Below are 23,477 nucleotides of genomic sequence, written 5' to 3' on the forward strand. Positions count from 1 at the left end.
CAGGGCAAGTCACGTGATGGAGGACCACAAGGTTGGGGGTGGGAGCCTTGCATTAGGCCGCCCCGCGCCCCAGACCAGCTTTGGATGAGGGTGGCATTTAATGGGCCATCCCCATAGCAAACACCATGTGGCGAGGAGACTTGCTAAGGGTGCCCTAGAGGGTACCCCCTAGGCCTCCATCAGGGAGGAGAGAGTGATGCGTTAGTCATCACCACGCAGATGGACGCTTTTCTAGGATGTCCTCGTGTGCCACGGTATTCTGGCATTCAATGTTAGGATAGAGACCTCCCTACCCCACCTTTATACCTTTAGCTGACATCATTATGCACAAGCTCCTATGCATCCCATGCGGAAGCTGCTTGATGGTCATCCTTGGACCAAAAAAGGTACAGGGCGGAAGCTGAGCTTGATCATCATCCTTGGACCCAAACGCGCCGCAGGATGGTTCAACCCACCTGCCTAAGGTGTGTGGGCTCATATTGCTGATTTATGTCACAAGTGTGTGATAGATGTAGCAATTGGAGGAGATAGAATGGTTGGAGGAGTTGGCCGTCATGGGCTGGGTATGAGTGTCCGCAGAACGAGTCCCTCCTATTGGCCCGTCAAAACAAGAGCATGTGGAGGATGGCGGGAGGGTAAAGGGAAGGGGGAGTAAGGTTGGGTAAGATGGCAAGGGGAAACCACAAGTGATCCTGTTGTTAATAGAACGCCACCCGGACCTCCAAAGGCTGTGCTCTTTTCTAGAGCAGGGAGAGACGGGTGGAGCGTCCTCAAGTCACTATGTAAGTTGGTCGAGCGGCTCCCATGCTTTCCAACAGTTGGGTCTCTATCGATTCACGCTCAGAACATGGCCCTTCCCATCACTAGCGAATTTGGATGATCAACCACTCTAGGAACTCTGCAGAGCTCAAATTACGCACTGGGTCCTCTCTCCCAGTCTCCTCTGCTTGTTCTTGGAAGAGAATGACATTTGGGTTCTTCTTTCTAGCCTCGTAGAATGCTCCATGGAGGCTCCAATTTGTTTGGCTCAGCTCCTGCCCCTGCTCTCGAATGGAGGCAGCTCTCGCTCATCCCGGTGAGGGAGCCTTTCCGGAGCTTTTCAATCAGTGGGGCCTTTATCCCGGCCATTCCCGAGCTGCCGCCCTCGCAGCGGCAAGTTAATCTTGGGGGTGCTAGTCAAAATGCGAATGGAGTCTCGAACATTCGTAATAAGGAGTGGAGAGTGTATGCAAACGAGAAGTGGCGGAAGGAGAACGAAAGCGCACTTAGCAAGAACGAACCTCTCCCGCTACCAATGATGTATCCAGGCTCGACGCCAATCCCTGAAGAGGTGGAGAAAATGAAGAACTGCGATCCCGAAGTGAAGGTTTCTATTTCTCTCTGGCAAACTTTATGCATGCGTCTAACATGCCTATGGATTTGAAATACGCAAAGAGCAAAGCAATGGAGGACGCCCTGATCCTGATCCTGATTTGGACATCCTAGTCATGTTACTCATTTCGCATTGAATTTTCTGATTCAGAACAATTATACATTCTTGTGAACATGTCTTGGCAGTACACGTGACTTGTATGGTACTTGCTTAGTGCTAACCTAGTATTTAATTATTCATGTAGGATTGCAAGGATGTTCTGTATCAGTGGACAGGAAAGTGCACGAGGTGCCAAGGCACTGGTGAAGTAAGCTTCTTTCGAAAGAGGGGCAGGGAAGTCATCAGCAAGTGCATTCCTTGTTTGGGTTTAGGTCTCTCTCTCTCTCTCTCTCTCTCTCTCTCTCTCTCTCTCTGTCTCTCGCCCTGCTTTCCCAGTGGTTCTTTTGGGCATCTTGCCTCTTCCTCTCTTCATTCACAGTAACACCACACACTGTGGAACACTTCACGAGTGAGCACAAACTCAAATTCCATGCTTATGCGCCCAGTCTCAGTTTCCTAGTTACTTGACACTATGCGTTTATATTCTATCGTGATGGAGGAGATAGGCCAGCCCTGACTTCTGTTCTTTGGAATGCCTGTACTTGTCGGTTTGGCTTAACAACTTCCCATCCGCCATGGTCCTCCTGGCCTTGTCAGTTTGGCTTAACAACTCCCCATACGCATGTTCCCTCCTTGTAGAAGATGGGAGTCTTTTTTTAAAAAGACTAATGCTTCTTTTTTACCCTAAGATGGGTTGTCTCACCTTAACCAGGTTCCACAAGTTCTGTTATTCATGCATTTGAATGATAAGGTGAGGACTGTGTCACTGAAATTTTCAGGAAAGACATGCTGCTGTGGGAGGCAATGGCCAGACAATTTTTTCTCAAAAACTCACTCTGGCTCCTTGCTTGATGCTGTTGCATTTGGGGTCAAGGTGTTGGTAATGTTGGAGAAATCTACAGACTGGCCAGTTGGTGAGTCCTTGGAGCAGTTGGTCACAAGGTGGAGAGTAATTAATTATCTATGCTTCTGGTGAGTAAGCTTCTGAGGAGCTTCTGAGGGATGGTGACGACTCACGCTGGAGGATGGACGAGGCCAGGTCACGTTTGAGGAGCTCGGTCTCTGTTGCTGCAAGAGCAGCTCAAAGGAAGTGGTACCGCAGAAAATATGATAACGATGGGCGACGAGAAGGCTCTCATAGCCAAAAGCAAGGGTGACAAATGGAAGCCACAAAAAAAGGATGGCAAGAATGAAGATGAGGACGCTTCTGATGGTGAACCAAAATAAGTGCTTCTATTGTGACATGCCTGGATACTTTGCTAAAGACTGCAGGAAGAAGAATGCTGACCAAGCAAAAGAAGGGGACTACTGTTCAGACACGGCATCTGCCAATGTGGTAACTGAGGAACTCTTCTTAGTGATGACATCATGTCCCATTGAGATAGAGCTTGCAGACCCATGAGTGACAGTGTCCATAGCAGACATCAAACAGTGGTACACAGATTCAGACTCTATGGTGGAGGATGGAGAATGTTGCTCAGTCATGGGATCAGAGAATGAGCCCAGGCTAGAAACGGAGGGTACACCTAGAAATGGAGCTTGATGACAAGAGCTCACTAGAGGGAGTATACCTATAGGGTTAGGCACAGGTACGGAGGATCATGGTACCTCTTGGAAGTACTTGGCTTGCTCCAATGGCAAGCATCACTAGATTGAAACTCAAGGGTATGTGTTTTCATTAAGTTTTTCTGGAGATTTCAGTAGTTTGCTTTGGGTCAATATTTACATAGGTGCGCTCAGTCCAATAGAGAGTGGAGGGTGAACGCCTTCTCTGCAGACAATCTCTCATGGCGGAGGCTTTCGATGCTTGTTGCAAGATTGTCCTTGAGTTTAGTGGCGACGACTTTGACAAGTTCGATTGACAAGTTCGTGTACAGCTGATTGATGGAGGTGATCAGGAGGCTTCTCCAAACAGGACCAGTTGCATGATGTTGGAAGGACCAGATGATGGCCTTGCCAGAGCCTTTATGGTGGAGACGAATGATTCCGAAGATCAATGGGTGATAGACTCACTCCAGAGCGAGCTCAATTGCAGATTGACTAGATCCTACCAATGTCTCAGAAAACAATCAAGCAGTCCCTCGCATAACCACGCTGCGATTCATCGTGTATATTCATCTTCTTCATTCATCTACCTTGTCGCTAGGCTTGATAGAAAAATGATGAAGATGAATACAAATGATGAAGTGCAGCATGCTTGATTGGCAGAATGCAGTTGATATACAACGAATCTCGATCAAGGGCATGACATTAGTTCAGGCGTCAGCTATTGCTTCATGTAGTGTGTTCGCATGCTTGGCCCGAATTTCCACTTGATTCTGTCATTCAGTCCAAAATAGTCCTTTAGTGCTAGCCTTCATTATGGCTGAGTTTGCCCTTCACCTCCGGAGTGCCGACAGAAACTCAGTACAAAGACTTTGTATAAATTGATGCTCAAGTATGTGTGGGTGTGTAGATTTGTATGTGAGATCCGGAGTGCCGACAGAAACTCAGTACAAAGACTTTGTATAAATTGATGCTCAAGTATGTGTGGGTGTGTAGATTTGTATGTGAGAGCATATTTTTATACTATGGTCTACACCCACTATTGGGCGCTGATGACATCAATGGGGATGTCATAGTAGCTAGTCCCTGCTATGCGTGATGGAGTTTATGGTTTTCAATCTAATGATTGACTATTGTGAGATTGAAACTGCACTATGTTGTGTTGTTAGAGGATGAGTTTGGGAATGTTCCTGGATTCATCTAGGTATATGCATTGACTGATGAAGTTTAGATATCTTCATGACACATTCCCTAAACTTGTCAATGTACTCAACTACTAACAAACTCTTTTAATGAAGATATCTATATTGATCCCAAGCTCTCAGGATGTTTTGTCAGGAGGTAGGCAATGCATTTTAAATTCTTTCTTGAACCCTTCTGAGGTAGTGGATGCTATTTTATCCCCTTGATGTTTGATCCACCACCTATCTCTTGCCTTAGACAACATATGGGTGGCCCCACGGATTTTCATAATGTCATTCCTGATCTCACAAATGCTGAACGCTTCTCCCATTTATGTAGCCAGCCCTCAATGGCATCTGAACTATGGTCTGCCATCCGACCATAATACTTTTCCGGTCTATAATTTGCAATATCAGGTACATTGTGTTCACAGTCTTGACCGTGTGTACACTGAGATTTCCCTTTCTCCTCTCTAGATGGTCTCATGGATAGACTTTGAGTCATCCTTCTCAACTTGGATTGGTCACATTAGCCTATAATTGCTGAGTCATGATTTACTGTGAGGCATTCTCTAACATCGCAATTCTACCTGACAACTTATAGGCTGCAAGGGGGGGGACACCTTCTGTGCCGGCTGCGGGATCCACTCGTGAGGCTTCACCCTCAACCTCCATTGCTACAACCTTCCCTTTTTCCATAGAGTCCCAAGGTTGGGTTTGTTTCTTTTCAGCACGCACTATCTAAAGCTTTGATCATAATTTGCCTAATCCAGCTCCAAAACCACTACTATACAAGCATACCCTTAATTATAAAGCTGCAAATTCTTGGTAAATAGGTTCCCTTACCTTGTACCATCAAAATACATGCAATTCTTGTTTACTGAAATTCCAAAGCAAAAAAACTAAACTTCTCCTAGGCGTGATGGAGTTTATGGTTTTCAAAAATTTTTTTCCTCTAGAAAATTATGGTTTTCAACCTTATGAGTGACTATCATGAGATTGAACTGCACTATTGTTGTGTTTTTAGAGGATGAGTTTGGGCATGCTCCTGGATTCATCCACACACACACACACACTTTTTTTTTTTGTAAAACCAAGATACTTATATTATAAAACATTCATTTACATCCAGGCCATGCTCAAAATAGAGCTACAGCCCTATCCATCAGAAGCAGTAAAAGAAAAGTTGAATACAAGAAACATCCAAATCTTCCTCATGTAAGGCATCATATAAAGACTGCCTTAATGAGGCTCTGAAAAACTCATAAGGATGCTGAAGAGGAGAATTCAGGAATGCTTGAATGCGCTGCAGCCAGAGGGTCCATAAGGCCCAGTATCTGATCCAGTGGAAGAAGAGAGAATACTGTGACAAAGAAGCTGATAGTTTGCCATACATCCAGAAAAACCTGTAGAATCTGTGTGCTGGAAATCTGAGAGATAAAAAATAGGAGATTCTATCTAGAAGGTCTCTGGAATATGAGCAAAACCACAATAAATGCGGAATGCTCTCCGATGCAAGGTGACATCTTGGACAGAGAGGTGAAGCTATTCGTCGTTTAGCCAATTTCACTCCCACTGGGAGAATACCAACAATACATCTCCATAAGAATAGTCTTTGCTTCAATGGCATTTTCAACTTCCATATCATTTGCAATCTTCCTTTCCACCAGGCTGATGATTTGTTCAGATGCCATAAAGAATTAGCATGATGGGCAATCCAAGGAGGAGGTAAAATTAATCTATAAGCCTGTATAGATGTCAATGATTGCAAAGGCTTAGAAGAAATGCTTGAACTTGAAGACTGAAGGTGCCAATCTTGAAGCCTGTCACTGCCATTCAATGTCGGAATCGGAACCAGAGGAAGTAGGAGATCAGCAATAGCTTTCCAAATAGGTCTATGATGCATTGCCAGGTTGTATTGTCTACATGCTGCTGGAAAAAGGAGAAGATTTCCTTGCATATCTACAACATCATCAATGAACCGAATACCCATTTTCATAAGATTGTAAGCTCTGATGGGTTGTTGGACAGCAAGGGGAGAGCAAAACACAGCACTCCAATGAATACTCTCCAATCTGAGTGATGAAGCTAGAGAAGCAGGATGAGGAGACCATTTGATGTGAGAGAGTACTTGCTTCCAATCCTGAATCAAGGAATTGGAAAATGGACAAGCAGGGATTTTACCTTGAAATTTTCCAAGTACTACTTCCGATGGATCTACTATCCAATGTCCATAAGCTTGTGTGCGCATCTGACCACACAAAATTGCTAGCATAATAGACCAAGGCTGCTCTTGTTGAAAGAATGTTTTGAGCATAGTGATCTTTCTTGCCAACACATGATATTTGATGTTTATTATATTCAAACCACCATGCATTCTGGGTGAGCAAAGCAAGTCCATTTTGAGCAACCGTAAAGCTTTTTTATGAAGCTTGGTTTTCCAAAAAATCTCCATGGCTTGAGACATAAAGGATGAGAGATCTGGAGATGACCAATGTAATAGAGGAAGGTAGAACTGGACATAAGCTAGAACAATAGACTGGACAATTCGAAGCCGTACATGCAGAGGCCATGTGGAAATCTTCCAATATTGTAATTTGTCCTGAATTTTGTTGAACACCCATAACATTTGTTGCTTATTACTGATTTTCCAGCCAATAGGATAACCCAAATGTCTAACTATATTTTCCGGTTGAATAATCTGGCCTGGCCACAGAATAGCATGCCAATCACAAAGCTTGAGAGGCATGAGTTTTGATTTCTGAAAATTAATTTTAAGACCAGCTGCCAACCCAAAATCTGAAAGGGTATCCATCAATAGGCGAATCTCCAATGGGCATGCTCCTGGATTCATCCACACACACACACACACACACACACACACACCATCCATACACACACACACACACACACACACACACACACACACACACACATACATACATACTTTTTTTTGGTAATTCACACATACATACATACATACATACACATATACACACACACACACATATACATATATATACACACATCCACACATATATATATTTATACACACACACACACATATACACACACACACACACACACACACGCATCAACGAAAATTGAATTAAAAAAGGCATAGAGAGCTCCTTGGTCCGATCTATATAGTTAATACCATCCTTGCACAGCTTCCAAGATAGTGAATACCATCTGAAAGTGCCTCAAAACTGGTTTCCACCTAGTTTCGTCCACTCATCGATGAGATAAACGGGTTTTTGTCAATGAGTCATGGAAATCCACAAACCAAGAAGTTCTTGCTATTTCAGCCAATCATTTGCTTTGATTCCACATTAAGATATTTCAAGATAGTGAAAACCACCCAATAGCACCTCAAAAATGATTTTCTGGCCAGTTGTTAGAAATCAACTCAACAGAGAGTATGCACAGTGGAAGACTGATAGAATAGCCCAAAAGCTGACACAGTGGTGGTGTGGGTGGAATCACAAACTTCCTTACTTCATGTGCTTCACATAGATGTGCAGAAAGAAAGAAAGAAATAAAGAAATTTTATTAGAGTCTTCGGAAGACTGATGGGTCTATGAGACTGAAAGAAAACCTGATACAAATCACAGTAAGGGTGGAGCTACTGAAACGAGCATCATCACCCGTGCTGAATCCTAAGTCTGATCATACATATTCAAATACATCTGGATGTAACAATGAAAAGAAAAAGACTAGAGTGGAGCGGAATCCTCTGTATGACATGTCGCCCTGGCTGGTGCATAGCCAGTGATGGGATGTTGGTGCATGTCAAGGGGTGCCGTGCGTCTCGGTCTCCTAGACGAGGCTCGACGCAAGACCAGAGCCACTGTGACTCCCGTGGGATGTATCCCGGGTCTAAACAATGACGGGAGGCTCCCCAGAGTGATTTGTGTCCCCTTAATGTCTCGTGGGTCGTGCTGCAGTCGTCGGGTCGGGGTCTCTGTCACGTCTACGGCTAGAGACTGGACGATCAATGTCACTCGATGGGAAGAACTCTGTGATCCTGCTCTGAGAGGTGTCTGATGATGTGGCCAAGCCCCGTCACCTGAGTAAGTACTGTCTGTGTCAAACTCCCTCGTGAATGAAGGCTGCGAGGCATCTCTGATCTGGGTAAGCGAGGAATCTAGAAAGGAGTCTGGAGCCGTCTCTGAAGAGACAGTGGTAGCGACCTCAGATCTCGTAGTACACTGGGCACCTGAAAATAAAATGCTCCTCCGACTCAACCTCCTGACAGTTGCACAATATGCATAAGCGATGCTCCCTAGGAATCCCCTTTGCTCTGCCGCTCTCTATGCGGAGGCGGTGTGATGATACCCGAAACTGTCCGATGGAGATCTGTAGTGAGTGAGGCATATGAAGCTCAGTGTACCTCGGTGGTGTGATGAATCCCTCCTCCGAAATACGAAGACAGTAATCTCCATAGAAACTCAGCTTCACTGGAAGCTCCCTCGGCTCCAACCAGGTCCTAAAGGTGTGTAGTTGCAGGAGATCCTCTCGAATGACCTAGTTGGTGTGTGGCTCGATCGGGATGGTGGGTGGGAGTACTGGAGGGGCATCTAAACTGTACTGAAAAGGAGGTATCCTATCGATGTGAAACCCTAGTCTCACAAACCATCTGTGAGTTTGTGCATACCAGCATCGCTTGTCTCCCTCTGCTGCCAACCTCATGGAGGAATCGAGAGCCAACCATGGCAACCTCCGTCTCCCTGATGTGCAGTCTCCATTATGATCTAACCCGGTGTAGATATGTGATGGTCTGAAAGGCTGCATCTAGCCGGAGTGGAGAAGCACCAAACTCGGCCTGAATGATGTGATGTGGTATAGACGGTTTCCCCTGGATCATTCGTGAGAGCATGAGGATCAGTAGGCACTCCACTCGTGTCCAATCTATCTCTGACATGTCAGGTCCCGAACAAGGACTGCCATACATACTGGCTGGTCGAACCAAGGAATTGAAGAGAAGAGCCTTGGTCCGAGGGTCCTAGAAGTGGGAGTGGAAGCATTGTCTCTCTAGTCGAGCCAGTGAGGCGTATCCCCTACTCAGTCTGGCCTGCATCGCTGGTCTCATCTTGAAGATCGGGCCAGAGAAGATGACCCCCAAGTAAGTGTATGAGGATACGATCTCAACTGGTGACCCACCGAAAGTGAATTGCTTCCGTTGCATTTTTGCTCGAGAGGTGTTAAAGATCATGACCTTGGTCTTGCCAAGGTTGACCTCCAAATCATGGGATAAACAAAAAGCTTGTAGTGCATCCAGGTGTCGCTGGAGCCCCTCGGGTGTGGACGACAAGAGTGCCACGTCATCTGCATAAAGAAGAATCTTGATGATCATCCTAGCAAGTGAGCAACTAGTCTCTTCGAACGCCCCGATGAAAGTCTCAAGCTCATTGATGTAGAGGCCAAACAGGTTTGGTGATAAGGGACAACCCTGTTTGACCCCTATGGTACTCAAGATCTCATCTGTCCAACCTGCGCCTGTCCGAACTCGGCTTGAGACTCTCATAAAGTGCCATGACTGCCCAGACGATCTCATGATCAAATCCCAGTGTTTGTAGGCGTGTGATGGGACGAGCTCGAGGTACTATGTCAAAGACTTTGCGAAAATCCACAAAGCAGCAATATACCTTCTCCTTTCGTGATTTGGCCTCCTCAATGACACTCTTGAGTATGAGTATGTGATCCATAGTCCCATGGTCTCGCCTGAAACCGGCCTGACCCTCTGCTCTGAGCCCTCTCATCTCTGCGAATAGGCTGACCGACGCATCCAATACAACTGCATAGATCTTGGACATTACATGTCCAATCATGATAGTCCTGTAGTTACTCGGGTCCATGGGATCCCCTCCCTTGTGGATGGGGGTGATGGTGTTGAGTGTCCAAGTGCGGGGGAAGCCAAGGCAAACGTTATTGAATAGCTTTGCTAGGATCGGGGCTAATGTGTTGATCCCATATGCGATAAACTTAGTGCATAGCTCCTCGTGATCCTTAGCTCGGCCATTGTGCAGTTTTAATGTTGCGTCCTTGACTCCCCCTCTGGTGAACAACGTGCAAGTGGTGGGGCGAGGTGTGTGTATGAGATTTGGAGTGGGCTGGTGTGGGACATCATAAAGATGCTGTGCATACGTGTGCCAAACTCTCGTGTCGGTGAGGGGTGATGGAGACCTACGCACAAGGAATCTCCGCAAAAAATCCTTAGAGTTGTTGCTGTACAAGATGTTCAGCAGCTCCTCATTTCGACGAAGAAATGCCTACTTCTTCCGACGTACGAGACGTCGGTACTTGCGTACCGTGTCTGGTGTGTTTGGGAGGTGACATATGGTTTCAAGTTGGAGTTGTTGGCGATAAGCCTTGCACTCCGCATTGTACTAGTTGTTGCAAGGTACAGAACCACGAGGTGGTGGTCTAGTGGACCGTGTGGTGTGGGAAAAGATTTGGAGGGCAGCCTCGTGGAGTGTGCGACTAATTAGGGCAGCACGGTCCTCTATGAGTGGTATGTGATCGATGTAGGTTAGGAGTTTGTTTAGGCGCCCAGAGTAGGCCGGTGAGAGGCTGTGATCAAAGTGTATGTCGTGGTAGGCGTTGTGCTTCCTATGTGGTGTGTGTGTGGTGATAGTGAAGAATAGGTATGTGTGATCAGCTCTTGGAGGGAGTGGTGCTACGGTGAAGTCGGTGATACATGAAGTGAAGGTAGGGGATCCCATGATGTAATCTACTACACTAGTGCCCCCCCCCGTGTGGGAAGCAAGTAAAACCACCTGAGGAGGGCCATCGGTCAAGCCCGTTGTAGATGATGAGATCATGCATCTTGCCCAGATCAAGGAGCGCATGTCCATATGGTGTAACAGGCCCGTGTCGGTCCGATGAGGTCCTGGTGATACCTGCTCCGTCTAGGTCCATGTCTAGTAGCATGATAGAGTCGTCTCGGAAGTCCAAGAGTGGTGCCTGGGGCGTGCTTGTCCTGGCGTTGAAGTCCCCAACAAGGAGAACTTCCCCGTGGGCTGAAAGGTCTGGGATATCCTAATGTAAGGGTGCATATGGCGATGTCTCACCCTCCTCTCTAAAGAGATATAGGACCAACAAAATGTATTCTGTGAAATGGATACAATACAACAGAGGGCCAAAGTCTCACCAAACCGTGGTCCTTTGTCCTCACCAAAAGATGCTGTCTTACTACCTGTGAGACACTCCTTGATCCTTGAGTCCGTGCTCCCTGATGAGCGTGTGTAGACCTTAGTCTTCATGTCTGATCTCTCCACCTTACTGCCTGGGTGTACAGCCTAGGTGGGCAGCTTCTCAGCTCTTGTCTGCAGCTCCAAAGTCACTCTTGACTGTAGGCCCAAGGAAGACCCTTCTGGGTGCTCCCTGATGAGCGTATGTAGACCTTAGTCTTTATGTCTGATCTCTCCACCTTACTGCCTGGGTGTACAGCCTAGGTGGGCAGCTTCTCAGCTCTTGTCTGCAGCTCCAAAGTCACTCTTGACTGTAGGCCCAAGGAAGACCCTTTTGGCTGCTCCAAACAGTTGAAACCTGCTGCTCCAGAGAATGCCTAGAATGCCCTAGAGGGGCTCCTTTAATAGGCCCCAAGGGGCCCCAAGATACATGTGCTAAACTCTCGTGTCGGTGAGGGGTGATGGAGACCTATGCTCAAGGAATCTCCGCAAAAAATCCTTTGTTGTTGTACAAGATGTTCAGCAGCTCCTCATTTTGACGAAGAACTGCTTGCTTCTTCTGACGTACTAGACGTCAGTACTTGTGTACTGTGTCTGGTGTGTTCGGGAGGTGACATCTGGTTTCAAGTTGGAGTTGTCGGCAACAAGCCTTGCACTCCGCATTGTACTAGTTGTTGCAAGGTACAGAACCAAGAGATGGTGGACTAGTGGACCGTGTGGTGTGGGGAAAGATTTGGAGGACAACCTCGTGGACTGTGCGACTAATCAAGGCAGCACGGTCCTCTATGAGTAGGAGTCTATTTAGGCGTCCAGAGTAGGCAGGGGAGAGGCTGTGATCAAAGCGTATGTCGTGGTAGGTGTCGTGCTTCCTATGTGGTGTGGCTAAGCGTGGGGTGGCGATAGTGAAGAATAGGTATGTGTGATCAGCTTCTGGAGGGAGTGTGCTACGGTGAAGTCGGTGATACATGAGGTGAAGGTAGGGGATCCCATGATGTAATCTACTATACTAGTGCCCCCCCCGTGTGGGAAGCAAGTAAAACCACTTGAGGAGGGCCATATGTCAAGCCCGTTGTAGATGATGAGATCATGCATCTTGCCCAAATCGATGAGCGCGCGTTCATATGGTGTAATAGGCCTGTGTCGGTCCAATGAGATCCTGGTCATACCTGCTCCGTCTAGGTCCATGTCTAGTAGCATGATAGAGTCATCTCGGAAGTCCAGGAGTGGTGCCTGGCGCGTGCTCTCGTCCTGGTGTTGAAGTCCCCAACAAGGAGAACTTCCCGCGGGTTGAAAGGTCTGGGATATCTTGATGTAAGGGTGCATATGGCGATGTCTCACCCTCCTCTCGTGCCACTCTGGCGAAGTGAGATATGTCTGGCGGGAAGTAGCATATTGCTATGAAAAGGTCACGAGTGGCTCTGCGTCGAATCCGGATCCACATGAATCGGGAGTGTGCGTCCTTCCTCTCAATGGAGATGGCTCTAGCGAGGGAAGACCTGTACAATACTGTGACCCTGCCTGATCCTCAAACTCCTCCTGTATCCCTCGTCTCATCCCTGAAGGCTGACTCCCACGTGTAGCCACTGACTATCGGTAGTGGACGCTCTGGGCTCTGGTGTGTCTCTATGTAAAAGACTATGTCTCGTCCTGTGTAAGATTCCGAGAAGTTCCCTGGGTCTGACCATAAGGTACCATTACGGTTCCAAATGGTGCAAGCTAGGGTCACGAAAACCTGAGTCTCATAGGCCCGGTCCCCCTAGGGGGTACGGGTGGGAGCCCGGCGGATGTCGGTCAACAACCTACCATCTCGGACCACGGCCCATTTTCCCTCCTTGCGGGCAACATCCCGCTGCTAGAGAAGAACTCGTCGCTCCTCAATTTGTAGTGGTGTCAAATCCTCATCCATGGACAGGGTGGGATGCTCTCGTCGAGCGGCTCGACGTCGGGGTGTCGCTAGTCGAGCATGTGAATCTCTGAAGTGAATGACCAAGGGCTGCTCTCGGTTAGGGTCTCTCCCAACACGCCATGCTCCCTCTATGCCATGGTCGGGGACCCCCATGGTGGTGGTCACAAAGGTGATCGCCTCCTCCATTGGCGTCGTAGTGGTGCTGGTGCTGTCTCGCGTGATCCCTCGTATCCAAAGGTTGAGGGCCTTCGAAGCCCTCTGCTGTTGCTCCTGTATGGCGGTTGAAACGGTTGCCTTTGCGGGCTCCCGTTTCGCCACGTCCACCCACCTAGTCGTCTTTGCTATAGCCGACTATATCGTGGCTATCTATGTCTCCATCTGTGTGACTGGGGTCCCTCCAAGCGCTGCTCTCAGGGTCCCGAGCTCCTCTCGAAGCTGTGTGATATGGTGTTTGAGCCCCTGGATAGGGGTGCCCTGCTCGTGTATAATGCGGCCTGCTCCTAAGTGTATCGGGCCTGCTCCTGAGTGTAATGTGTTAGCTTTGCCTAACAGGCCCGGATGCTATGTATCTCAGCCAATAGGGGTCCCAAGCATCTGGTGGGGGCCTAAGATAATCTTGGTTCAGGTGGGAACTGGATCTCGGGAGGGGTTGAATGAAGGTGGGCTGCTGAGGTTGTACTGGGGGTGGGGACAGCGTGATTTGGGTGGGGGAGTGGTATGTAGGAGTAGCGAGGCCGGACGAGGTGATGAAGGGTGGCTGACTGAGAGGTATAGGGGATATGAGGGAAAAGTACGGTGGAGCCGTGGCCGGTTGGGCTAGGGGTGGGGCTACTGGAGAGGAGACCTGTGATGATGATGCAGGAGAGGGGGAGGAGAGAGGTGGCGTAGATGATGAGGCGGAAGATGGTGGTGAAATAGTGGTGGTAACCATAGAGGTCGAGGATGTGGTGAGCGGCATGGGCTTCTGGTGGGCCCCTTTCTTTTGGGCCGCGGTGCTGTCCACTGTCAAACCGCTCCGGTTGCTACGTTTGTTGAAGTCCTCCAAGCTGAGTTGCTTTTGTGTTTTTCCTTTGTCACCGTTCCCCTTCCCCATCTCCTCGTGTACGTGAATTTGGACGGAAGGGTCTCCCGCCTAGTCCCCTGTCCTCCTCATCCCTTTGCCATTCATTATGGGGCAAAGGAGGGGTTGCAGGAGGGCGGAGCCGCAGGTGGAGGGGGCAAAAAACAGGAGCAGCTTGGGAGGGGCAGCGAGAGGGCCGGAGGGGCAAGGCGGAGGGGAGCGGGTGCAGGGCGGAGAGGCGAGGGGCAGGGCGGAGAGGCGGAGGGGCAGGGCAGAGTGGAGAGGCTACGGGTGAGGCTAGTGGGAGAGGCTATGGGAGAGGCTAGTGGTGGGGAGTGGAGAGGCCAGCGGGCAGGGCGGAGAGGCTAGCGAGAGGGCGAGTGGAGAGGCTAGCAGGAGAGGCTAGTGGGAGGGAGTGGAGAGGCTAGCGGGCAGGGCGGAGGGGTAGAGCGAGAGGGTGGAGAGGCTAGCGGTAGGGAGCGGAGAGGCTAGCGGCCTAGCGAGAGGTGGAGGGGCAGGGTGGAGAGGCTAGTGGGGCAGGGCGGAGAGGGAGTTGCCACGGGCGGAGGAGCTGCAGCAGCGGAGGGAGGAGCTGCAGCAGGCGGCAGGCAGCAAAGGCAGATGAGCAGGGGTGGAGCAGCAGCAGAGGTGGAGGAGCAGGAGCAGGCAGAGGGTGGAGCCGGGGTGGAGCAGAGGGAGCAGCTGCAGCGGGCAGGGGCGGAGCAGAGGGAGGAGCAGCCAAACGGGGGTGGCTGAGGCGCAGCCAGGAGGGCAGATGGAGGCGCAGCCAAACGGGGGGGCTGCTGCATGTGGAGGCGCAGCCAGACAGGCTGCGGATGGAGGAGCTGCAGACGGGATGGCGAGCAGGAGCTGAGGAGGTGCGAGGAGGAGGAGCCGAGGGGAGGGAATGGGCTGAGAGGGAGAGGAGAGAAGGGGGAGTGGGCTGAGAGGGGAGGGGGCGGGCTGAGAGAAGAAGAAGAAGAAGAAGAAGAATGTATTACCGTCCTCTGGGGGCCGAGAAACCGACCCATGGGACCCATGAAAATCACAATACAAGTGTCTCCCTTCTTTTATGGAAGGGGTAGGAAAACAACTATTCTGAAATACATTGAGTAATACAACATTCCCGATATTGAAGAATCTTGGCAATAAAATTGCCCAGAGTGGCTATATGGGTATGTGAAAGCAAGCTTGCGAGGGTGTCGTGTTCCTTTGTAATGTTGTTAAAGTCCCTCCTTATGCATGCATATCGTGGGCATGTAAGGAGGACATGTGCCTCTGTCTCTACTTGTTCTTGGTCACATAACTTGCAAAATCTTTGTTCCCTTGAGACATCTCCCCAAGCACCTTTCTCTACCTCCAAAGTGTGTGATCGGGTGCGGATGAGTGCAATACTTCTTCTTGCATTTGCAGGTATGGGTATAGTTATGTACTTTTGTGCATTATCTTCCTCCTTGGAGTAGGTGTCCCAATAAATGGGATTGATATGTGTACAATAGTACTCATACTTAGCCCTTTTCTCAGCTGATTGCCATTTTTGTTGCAATATTCCCAACAAAGCTTTATGAAATGCCTTCTCATCCATTTCCCCGGATGACATCTCAAGAGAGAGAGAGAGAGAGAGAGAGAGAGACGTCTTCTTGAGACCTCGCTGGTCTATGAGACAGTACAAAATATATGTAACCCATACAAGCCAGTGTGGGCTGAAAGCAAAGGGCACACTAAGGCCTTTGCTGAGTACTAAGTGCTAAGAATGCAAAAAGCTAGTACAAAATAGTAGGAAAAAGAGCAATCAAGTTCTGCTTAGAGCCAAAGCTCCAAGTTCATGTGCAGGCTCCATATAACCGGGCTCCCTGATGGGGCGGGCTACATCGAGAGTAATGCCTCGTCTCTGACGGTCCCCTCTGAGGAGGGCTGAGATAGGTCAGACCTCAATCGTGTGTGCTTTGGTTGCCCCACGTGTTGTGTGTGGTCTCCGTGTCTCTCATCCAGCCGTATTCTAGTGACGGATCTCATTGCTAATCCATAGTGCTCGTCTCCTCGAGCTCCTCCCCCTCGATCTCATCTGGCGCTAGCTTGGATGTGTAAAAACCAGTGACGTGTCTGTGCTCGGTCTAGCTCAATGTCCTGAGGCATCAACTGTAGCTGATCTCTGGGCTGCCGCACAAAGGAATCCCTATGTCTCCGCATCTCAATGAGGTAGAGCCCTATTCAAACCTGGTCGGGGAAATGTATCAGACATGTGAGTGGTTGGAAGCCGAGCTTCTCTTGAAAGAGACAATGGTATAGTCCTCGGATCTCATAATAGGCCGGATAGACACATAGAAAATGCTCCTCTGTGTCGACCTCCCCCATCGTGGATGTCTTCAGGCCCGCTGCTCTCTTAGTATGCTAACCCCTCTCTCGGCCTTAATCTGCAATTGGTGGGACGAGACTCGTATCTGTCCGATAGCAATCTGCAAGGTGTGTGAGACTCTCCTATCCTCGAGGTACTGGGGCCTGATGATGAAGCCCTGCTCCGATATCCTCAGAAAGTGGTCATGGTAGAACTGGGTCTTGGTGGGAACTCCTGATCCCCCCCCCAAGCCCGAGATGTGTGGAGCTGGAGAAGGTCTAATCGTATGATACGGTCAATCTCATCATGTGGAAGGAGCTCCGGTGGTGCATCCATACTGGACTGTAAGGGGGGAGTCTATCCTATCCATCTGGATACCGTAGCTATTAAACCATGTGGACACCTACGCATACCATGCTGTATCAAAGCCTCTCTCTGCCAGTCATCGGGATGACTCGAGTGCCAATCTCGGTAATCTCCACTGAGGTAGGGCCCAAACTTTGTTGAGAAAGGTCACGGTTTGGAAGAGGGCGTCCACCTGCAGAGGGGTCATGGCGAACTCTGCCTGTATGATCTGATGGGGAACTGAAGGCTTACTTCGAATCATCCTAGATCCTATGATCCCCTGTAGACTCTCAAATCCCTTCCAGTCAGTAGCTGAAAGGTCACTCCCCCAAAAGGTGCTGCATACATGATACATGGCAATTAGTCTCACAAGAGTGTCAAAGAGCCAGCCCTTTGTTGGTGGATCTTGGAAATGCGCGTGGAAGCACTGTCTCTCTAATCGGGCCAGGGCACCCTTCCCACATGTGAGTCGTGCTCTGGCAGCATGGGTTATCGTGAAACCTGGTCTCGTGAATACTGCCCCTAGGTATGTGTAGGACTGCACTATCTCCACTGGCTCCCCTCGTCTCCACTGGCTCCCCTTGGTAAGTGAAACTATGTCAACATCGATGTTGATGAAACACTGCTTGGGATGTGTTGAAGATCATAACCTTGGTTTTCCCAAGATTGACTATCAGGTCACTTTCTCTGCAGAACATCTCCAAGGCCTTCAAGTGTTTTGCAATCCCTCAACTGAGGACGAAATGAGGACTATGCCACTATGTATAGTAGTATCTGTACCATCAAATCATCCAATAGGGAGCCCACTCCTCCTAGGCGATCAACAAAGGATGTGATCTCACCAATGTATAGCCCGAAGAGAGTCAGTGAGAGTGTGGCCAATCATGAGAGTGCGGTAATTCCCAGTATCCATGGCGTCCCCTACCTTATGTATCAGTACAATGGTGGTGGTGCTCCAAGTAGATGGGAATCCATGGCATACGGCATGGTTGAACATCTGTGCTAGGATTGGGGCTAGGACCTCCTGCCCATGTGCAAAGTGCTCAGTGTGTAGTCCCTCATGATTCGGTGATCTCCGGCTATGGAGTCATAGGAGCACCTCGCGTTATGTTCTGTGTAGTGAACAGATGACATGTGGTGGGCTTGGGTATGTCTGACATATTTGGGAGTGCCTGGCCTGGGACATCATAAAGAGAGCATGCATATGTGTGCCAGACACCCGGGTCTGTGATAGGAATAGGTGCCTTTCCTTATGTGAGGAGCCCCCAGCCGATAGTGGGATCACCTCCTCGAAAGGATTTGATCACCTCATCCATCCTGTGTGTGAGAAAAGCTCTCGCTTCTTCCATCACGTCATACGGCGTGAGACCCGCTATGCCTCGAGTGGTGTCATGTGTCCCAAAGCTCGCTCACGTATGAGGTGAGTTGTCGTCTCTTTGCACTCCTCATCAAACCAAGAGTTCTGGGGCATCTTCCCATCTGGGACCTTGGAGGACTGGGTCGTGGGGAAAGCTCTGATCGCTGTCAAGGTATCTGAGGCATGGGTGAGGTCCATGTCACCTCTAAGTAGGGCTGGGAGCTCAGAGGCTAGGTGGCTCACATTGACGGGGGGTCGAGCGTGCGATCAAAGTGGATCTGGACATGGGTAGGTGCAGGAGGAGCTCTCTCTACAACTTGCATGATGACCCAGATGCCGAAGGCCAAGTACGTCTGGTCAGCACCAAGAGGGGGGGCGGGCACATAGAGATGGAGTATCCGTGAAACAAAAGCTAGTGGGCCTATCAGGTAGTCCACTGTGCTCGACCCTCCGCCATGTGGGAAACATGTGTGGCCTCCAGATGAGGGCCATCTCTCAGGCCATTATATATAATCAGGTCATGGACAGCTCCCATCTCAAGCAAATGATGCCCATACCTTGTCGCCCATACCCTGTCACATGTGATGTATGTGCTGAGTGCCTCACTATGCCAAACTCTGCTGGGTCCAGCTCTGGTGCAAAATCTAGTAGACCCACTTGCTTGCCACTTGTGCGTGCATTGAAGTCACCAGGATGTCTCTCTGCTGGGAGAACTCCTTGATGTCATCGAAGATCGTCTCATACGGGCTATGACCCTCTGTGGTAACCTCGTACGCATAGGATGAGGTATCTGGGGGAAAGTAGCACACTGCAATGAAAAGAGGTCATGTCTCAAAATGGAGCCGTATCCACATGTGTCGTGCATGCTCCTTTCTCCGTACTACAGATATGAGCAGTCTCAGGTGTAGTTTGAAGAGGGCTGCCACTCTACCAGAACCTCTAGTTCTGCTGTCCCCTCTAATTTCTTTCCTGTGTGCTGACTCCCAAGCATACCCTGTCACTGTAGGCAGCCCTCTCTCAAGGGGCTCATGCTCTATCAGTGTAGGTCTCCCAAATAACACTGTATTTGCGCTCTTTCTCGCCTCTTGTTTTCTGATCTGATGGACTGCCTACTGTCCCCATTTGATTGATTTGCAGAAATATAAAACATGCACCTAGGAGCTGATTTTTTAATCCGTCCCCCCTGTAGATCCTTCTTGGTCTGGTTTTGGCGCCTTTTTTCCCCCTGCTTTTGAGTTTGAAATTGCAGGTTTACTGGTCCACGGGCATCAGTGGGTGTGTGAGGGCTTAGACAGCCCCCCGAGCTATCCCGTGACAGCACCAGCAGCCCAAGCTGCTCCTGCGAGAATGCCGCGGCAGATTCATGGTCTTTGGAGGCCAGTGGAGATAGATTGGGGGGAAATCTGGGGGCTAGCCCGTGGCCTGTTTTGCAGGTGCCTGTGCACCAGGAGGGGAGACGGGGGCTAGGACACCCAGGGCGGGCCTGTGACAGCCTGCGACCGGCTGTGCTTGGTGGTGCAGAGGCGCGAGGCTCTTCGAAGCAGTATGGCGCAGCAGCAGCAGCCCTGTGGGCTCCGGATAGCCCTGCAACAGTACTCAGGAGGCCCACGAAGGCACAGGACAGCCCCTGGTGGTAGGGGAGCTGAGGGGTAGCGAGAGTGGGCCGAGGTGTGGCGTGGGGCTAGGGGCTGAGGGGTGGGGTGAGCTGATAGGTGGGCTGAGAGAGAGAGAGAGAGAGAGAGAGAGAGAGAATTCCAGTTTTTTGGAAGATTTTGTTTCTTGACTAGCTTGTTTATTTTTGCGTAGTCACCTTCTTTCTTTCTTCTTTATTTCTTGTTTTCTTTCTCTTTTGTTTATTTGACATATTTAGTAAGCACTGGGTTTGCCCAAGAGACTCCACGGGTCTTTAGAAACCCAGTGTAGCTGCTCATGCTTGGGCACTGATGATGACATAAGTGTTGCTTTGCTTGCTAAGCATGTCTTCCTTTTGTTTTTTGTAAAAGTTTTTGTTTACCTGTTTTTTCTTCTCTTTCATTTTCTCTTTTATTTTTCTGTGTAGATTTTTGGTCTTTAGAATGACAAAAAATCTAAATTTGTATGATTGGACTTATTCTAGTCTTACAAAGGTATGTATATATATATATATATATATATATATATATTTGTCCATTTAAGTTAATGGCCTTTTTTATTCAAGATAAAGTGTATTATGTTTCTAGTTTTCTGTAATGCAAAACAGTGAGCGAAGCTGAGCTAGTTCAAACTCACATAGTTCTTTTTAGGAAGTAGGACACAAACACAAGCCTTGACCAGCTTTGTGTGGTTATACTGTCTGCTGCGAGTGAAATCTTTTGAGGTTGACAACTCTATTGATTGCTTAAGCATAATTCAGATTGAATTGGTGCCCTTGGCTTTTGCAATTGTATATGGTCTCTCTCTGAAACTTCGTAGGAGGGAAGGGTTTCCAGTTTGAAGGTCCAATTGTTGTTGGGTTTGGAAAGCAGCAGCAATGCGCATAACAATTAGTAATGTGGAGCTTGCAGGAATTTTGATGCTTGAATTCAACTTGAAAGCTTTAAGCAAGAAATGCTACTAGAAAGTATGGCTAGCTTCTTGGCCTAGAGCCTGGAAGCTGTAATCACTTCCTTATTCTTGCTGGTGATAGGATACGTTCAGAAGATGACAATACGAACAGATATAGAAGTCATGGAGGAGCTTGATGGTGCAACATGATTCAAAATACAGGAATCTGTTTCTGAGATCCTATAAGAAAGTTTACTTTTGATGTGGGAGCTACTGGACATCAAAGCTTTTCAATGGAAACATCCCAAGTTTGTGGAAAAAAGTGTTAAAGAAAGAAAAGGGTATTGTTACTGCCAATCCACCATGTTTCATTGGTGTTTTGCAAATTATTCTTTTGGTCCAGGTGGCAGGTTATATGTTATATTGGTTTTACTCAAAACTACAAGTGATGTAGATCTGCCAGAATATTTTATATTTCCAGAATCCATTAAAAAAGAAAGTCCCATCTATTTAGTCGTGAACACAATAATGGAGTCAGCTCTCCATGAGACTTTGAGAGAAAGCAGCTGCCTCACAGCCTGCTTCAGGGGGTCCCAGCTCACTGCCTTGGGTACCCTGGAAGCAGGTGCCAACAACCATTTTTTGCAGAAACTACCTGAAATTTTTCAGTATAAGACCTGTCACAGATTATTTGATGTATTTGCAAACAAGAGTAGGCCTCGAGTAGGATATTTTGCATCATGACTATGCATTTGTCTCCATTTTCACAGATATTTTGTGATTTTAGAGTTCTCTTAATGGCATGTTGACATTCTTTTCTGAAGTGTATATGAATTTCACAATGAAGATATATGAAGTGTATATGGATTTCATAATGGAAAGGTATATACATGTACGGAAGGGTATTTAGAAAATCACTTCAACATTTTGGGTTTCAAAGATATGATGTTGTCAAAGGAAATTGTCATAGCTGCTTATCCATTTTCAAGTGCAGCCATGACCATATTATTGCCGCTAGTGCACACTGTTTTCTTGAACAAAGTGCAAATTGTGGTGTGGAAGGTTATAATTTACGTTCTTCTATCTTTTAAGTACTTTATTTTCTTTAGATATGCCAGAATATCTTAGTTTTGTTGTATCTACCTGTTTTCAAAAAAATAAAGATGGAGATTTGGAACAATATATTTGATGGGCTGAGGGCCTTGTGTAGAGGATGCACTACACTGGCTGTTTTGAACCAATAATTTGCAATCTGATGATTTGCGTGATGACCTTTTAACATTCTTTGTTCGATGTGAAAAGTTTTTCATCGGAAGGTTGACATATATGAAAAGGCTGAACTGTTATAAAAGAAATAGAGTCAGACATGTTTCAACATCTTCTAGTGTACAAATGGCTGATATTGTTCTAAGAAACTGTTCGAAAGGAGCTGCTCGTCCATGTGCAAGCACAACCCTGACCATAATGATGCGGCTAATGCACCATATCTCTCTTTTCTGATTGGTAAATTGAAAGTTATTGTTCCATTGCAGTAGACAGACTTAATTTTCTGTAAATTTAAGTGCACTTTGTCACAGTATTTTTGATGGGCTGTAAACAAAAATATAGGCCTTGAGTAAATTTGCTCTATGTAGCTCGTAGGTTTGGCTTTAGACTCATATTGCATTCTCATGCTTTTGTTGATGTCCTGCTACTCCCCCTGTGCACGACCTGTTCCTGCTCCTCCCTGCCTCTTCTTTGCCAACCTCTGGTCGCCCTCCTCCCCTTCTCTGCCTTCCCTCTCGGTTCCCCTGCGCGACCAGCTCCTCTCCTGCTTCTCCCTTCCCATCCCGCTGCTCTTCTACCCTACCCGTTCCTATTTCGCCCCCATCCTCAGGCCCCTGCCTCCAGCACCGCCATACTACAGCCTGTACAGCTTGTGCGTATGCCTGTCCAGCGCTGTACAGCCCCCGCACCCCCTTCTACTTCCCTTGTCTCTTCTTCTCTCCACCTCTCCCTCTCCCCATCATCTTCCTTCTGTGCCTTCCCCTCCGCTTGCAGGCCCTCAGTCTTTTAGCTCTTCGTTTCCCTCAGGTCTTGCAGCTGTGGAATTGTGAAAGGTTTCAAGTTGTCCTTCCACCTCAAGATCAATGAATGGCTACCCAATCCTTTTTCCACCTCATTGGCCATGAGAATGGGTTTATTTTCAAAAGACGAGTTGCAGCAATTACAAAAGGCTGTGGAACAAGAAAGATCCACTATCCTTTTTGCTTGCATTCATGAATCCCACTCTTCAAGAAGTCAGGCTTGAGATTGGATGTTCTCTGCCTTACCTCTCGACCTCTCCAAGCACTTAGTAGCTGTTCCACTCTTGGGTAGAGGTTTCTTTCAGGTGGTTTTTGATTTGGCAGACGTAGCACACAGGTGCTTTAGGCTAGCCCTTCTCCAAGATCTCCTCCTCATATCTTGGTTTTTGACCCAGAGAGGACAAGCGGATCACCTCTTAGTTCGTCAGGTTCTTGGGCCTTCCACAGGTTTATCACCGCCCCCCCCAATGTTTGGAGCTTCTTACAAATGTTCCC

At 48.2% G+C, this 23,477-nt stretch overlaps 1 protein-coding gene across 2 annotated transcripts; it reads left to right on the forward strand.

Annotated features, from left to right (window-relative positions):
• Positions 1–607: 607 nt before the first annotated feature.
• Positions 608–21,634, forward strand: SCO2 (protein disulfide isomerase). 2 transcript variants are annotated; one of them, XR_015541785.1, is made up of 4 exons: positions 608–1,366; positions 1,617–1,743; positions 21,059–21,319; positions 21,363–21,634. XR_015541785.1 is itself a non-coding variant. In XM_087381755.1 (3 exons), the coding sequence occupies exons 1-3, from the start codon at positions 998–1,000 to the stop codon at positions 21,124–21,126; spliced, it is 564 nt and encodes a 187-aa protein (XP_087237881.1). In that variant the 5' UTR covers positions 608–997; the 3' UTR covers positions 21,127–21,634. The 2 variants fall into 2 exon arrangements, 1 of the variants encoding a protein (XP_087237881.1); XM_087381755.1 differs by having other exon boundaries at positions 21,059–21,634.
• The last annotated feature ends 1,843 nt before the right edge of the window (positions 21,635–23,477 follow it).

The sequence above is a fragment of the Dipteris shenzhenensis genome, chromosome 11 (genome assembly GCF_047967505.1).
Source record: "Dipteris shenzhenensis isolate YYH24624 ecotype China chromosome 11, Dip_SZ_1.0, whole genome shotgun sequence".
Lineage (NCBI taxonomy): Eukaryota > Viridiplantae > Streptophyta > Polypodiopsida > Gleicheniales > Dipteridaceae > Dipteris > Dipteris shenzhenensis.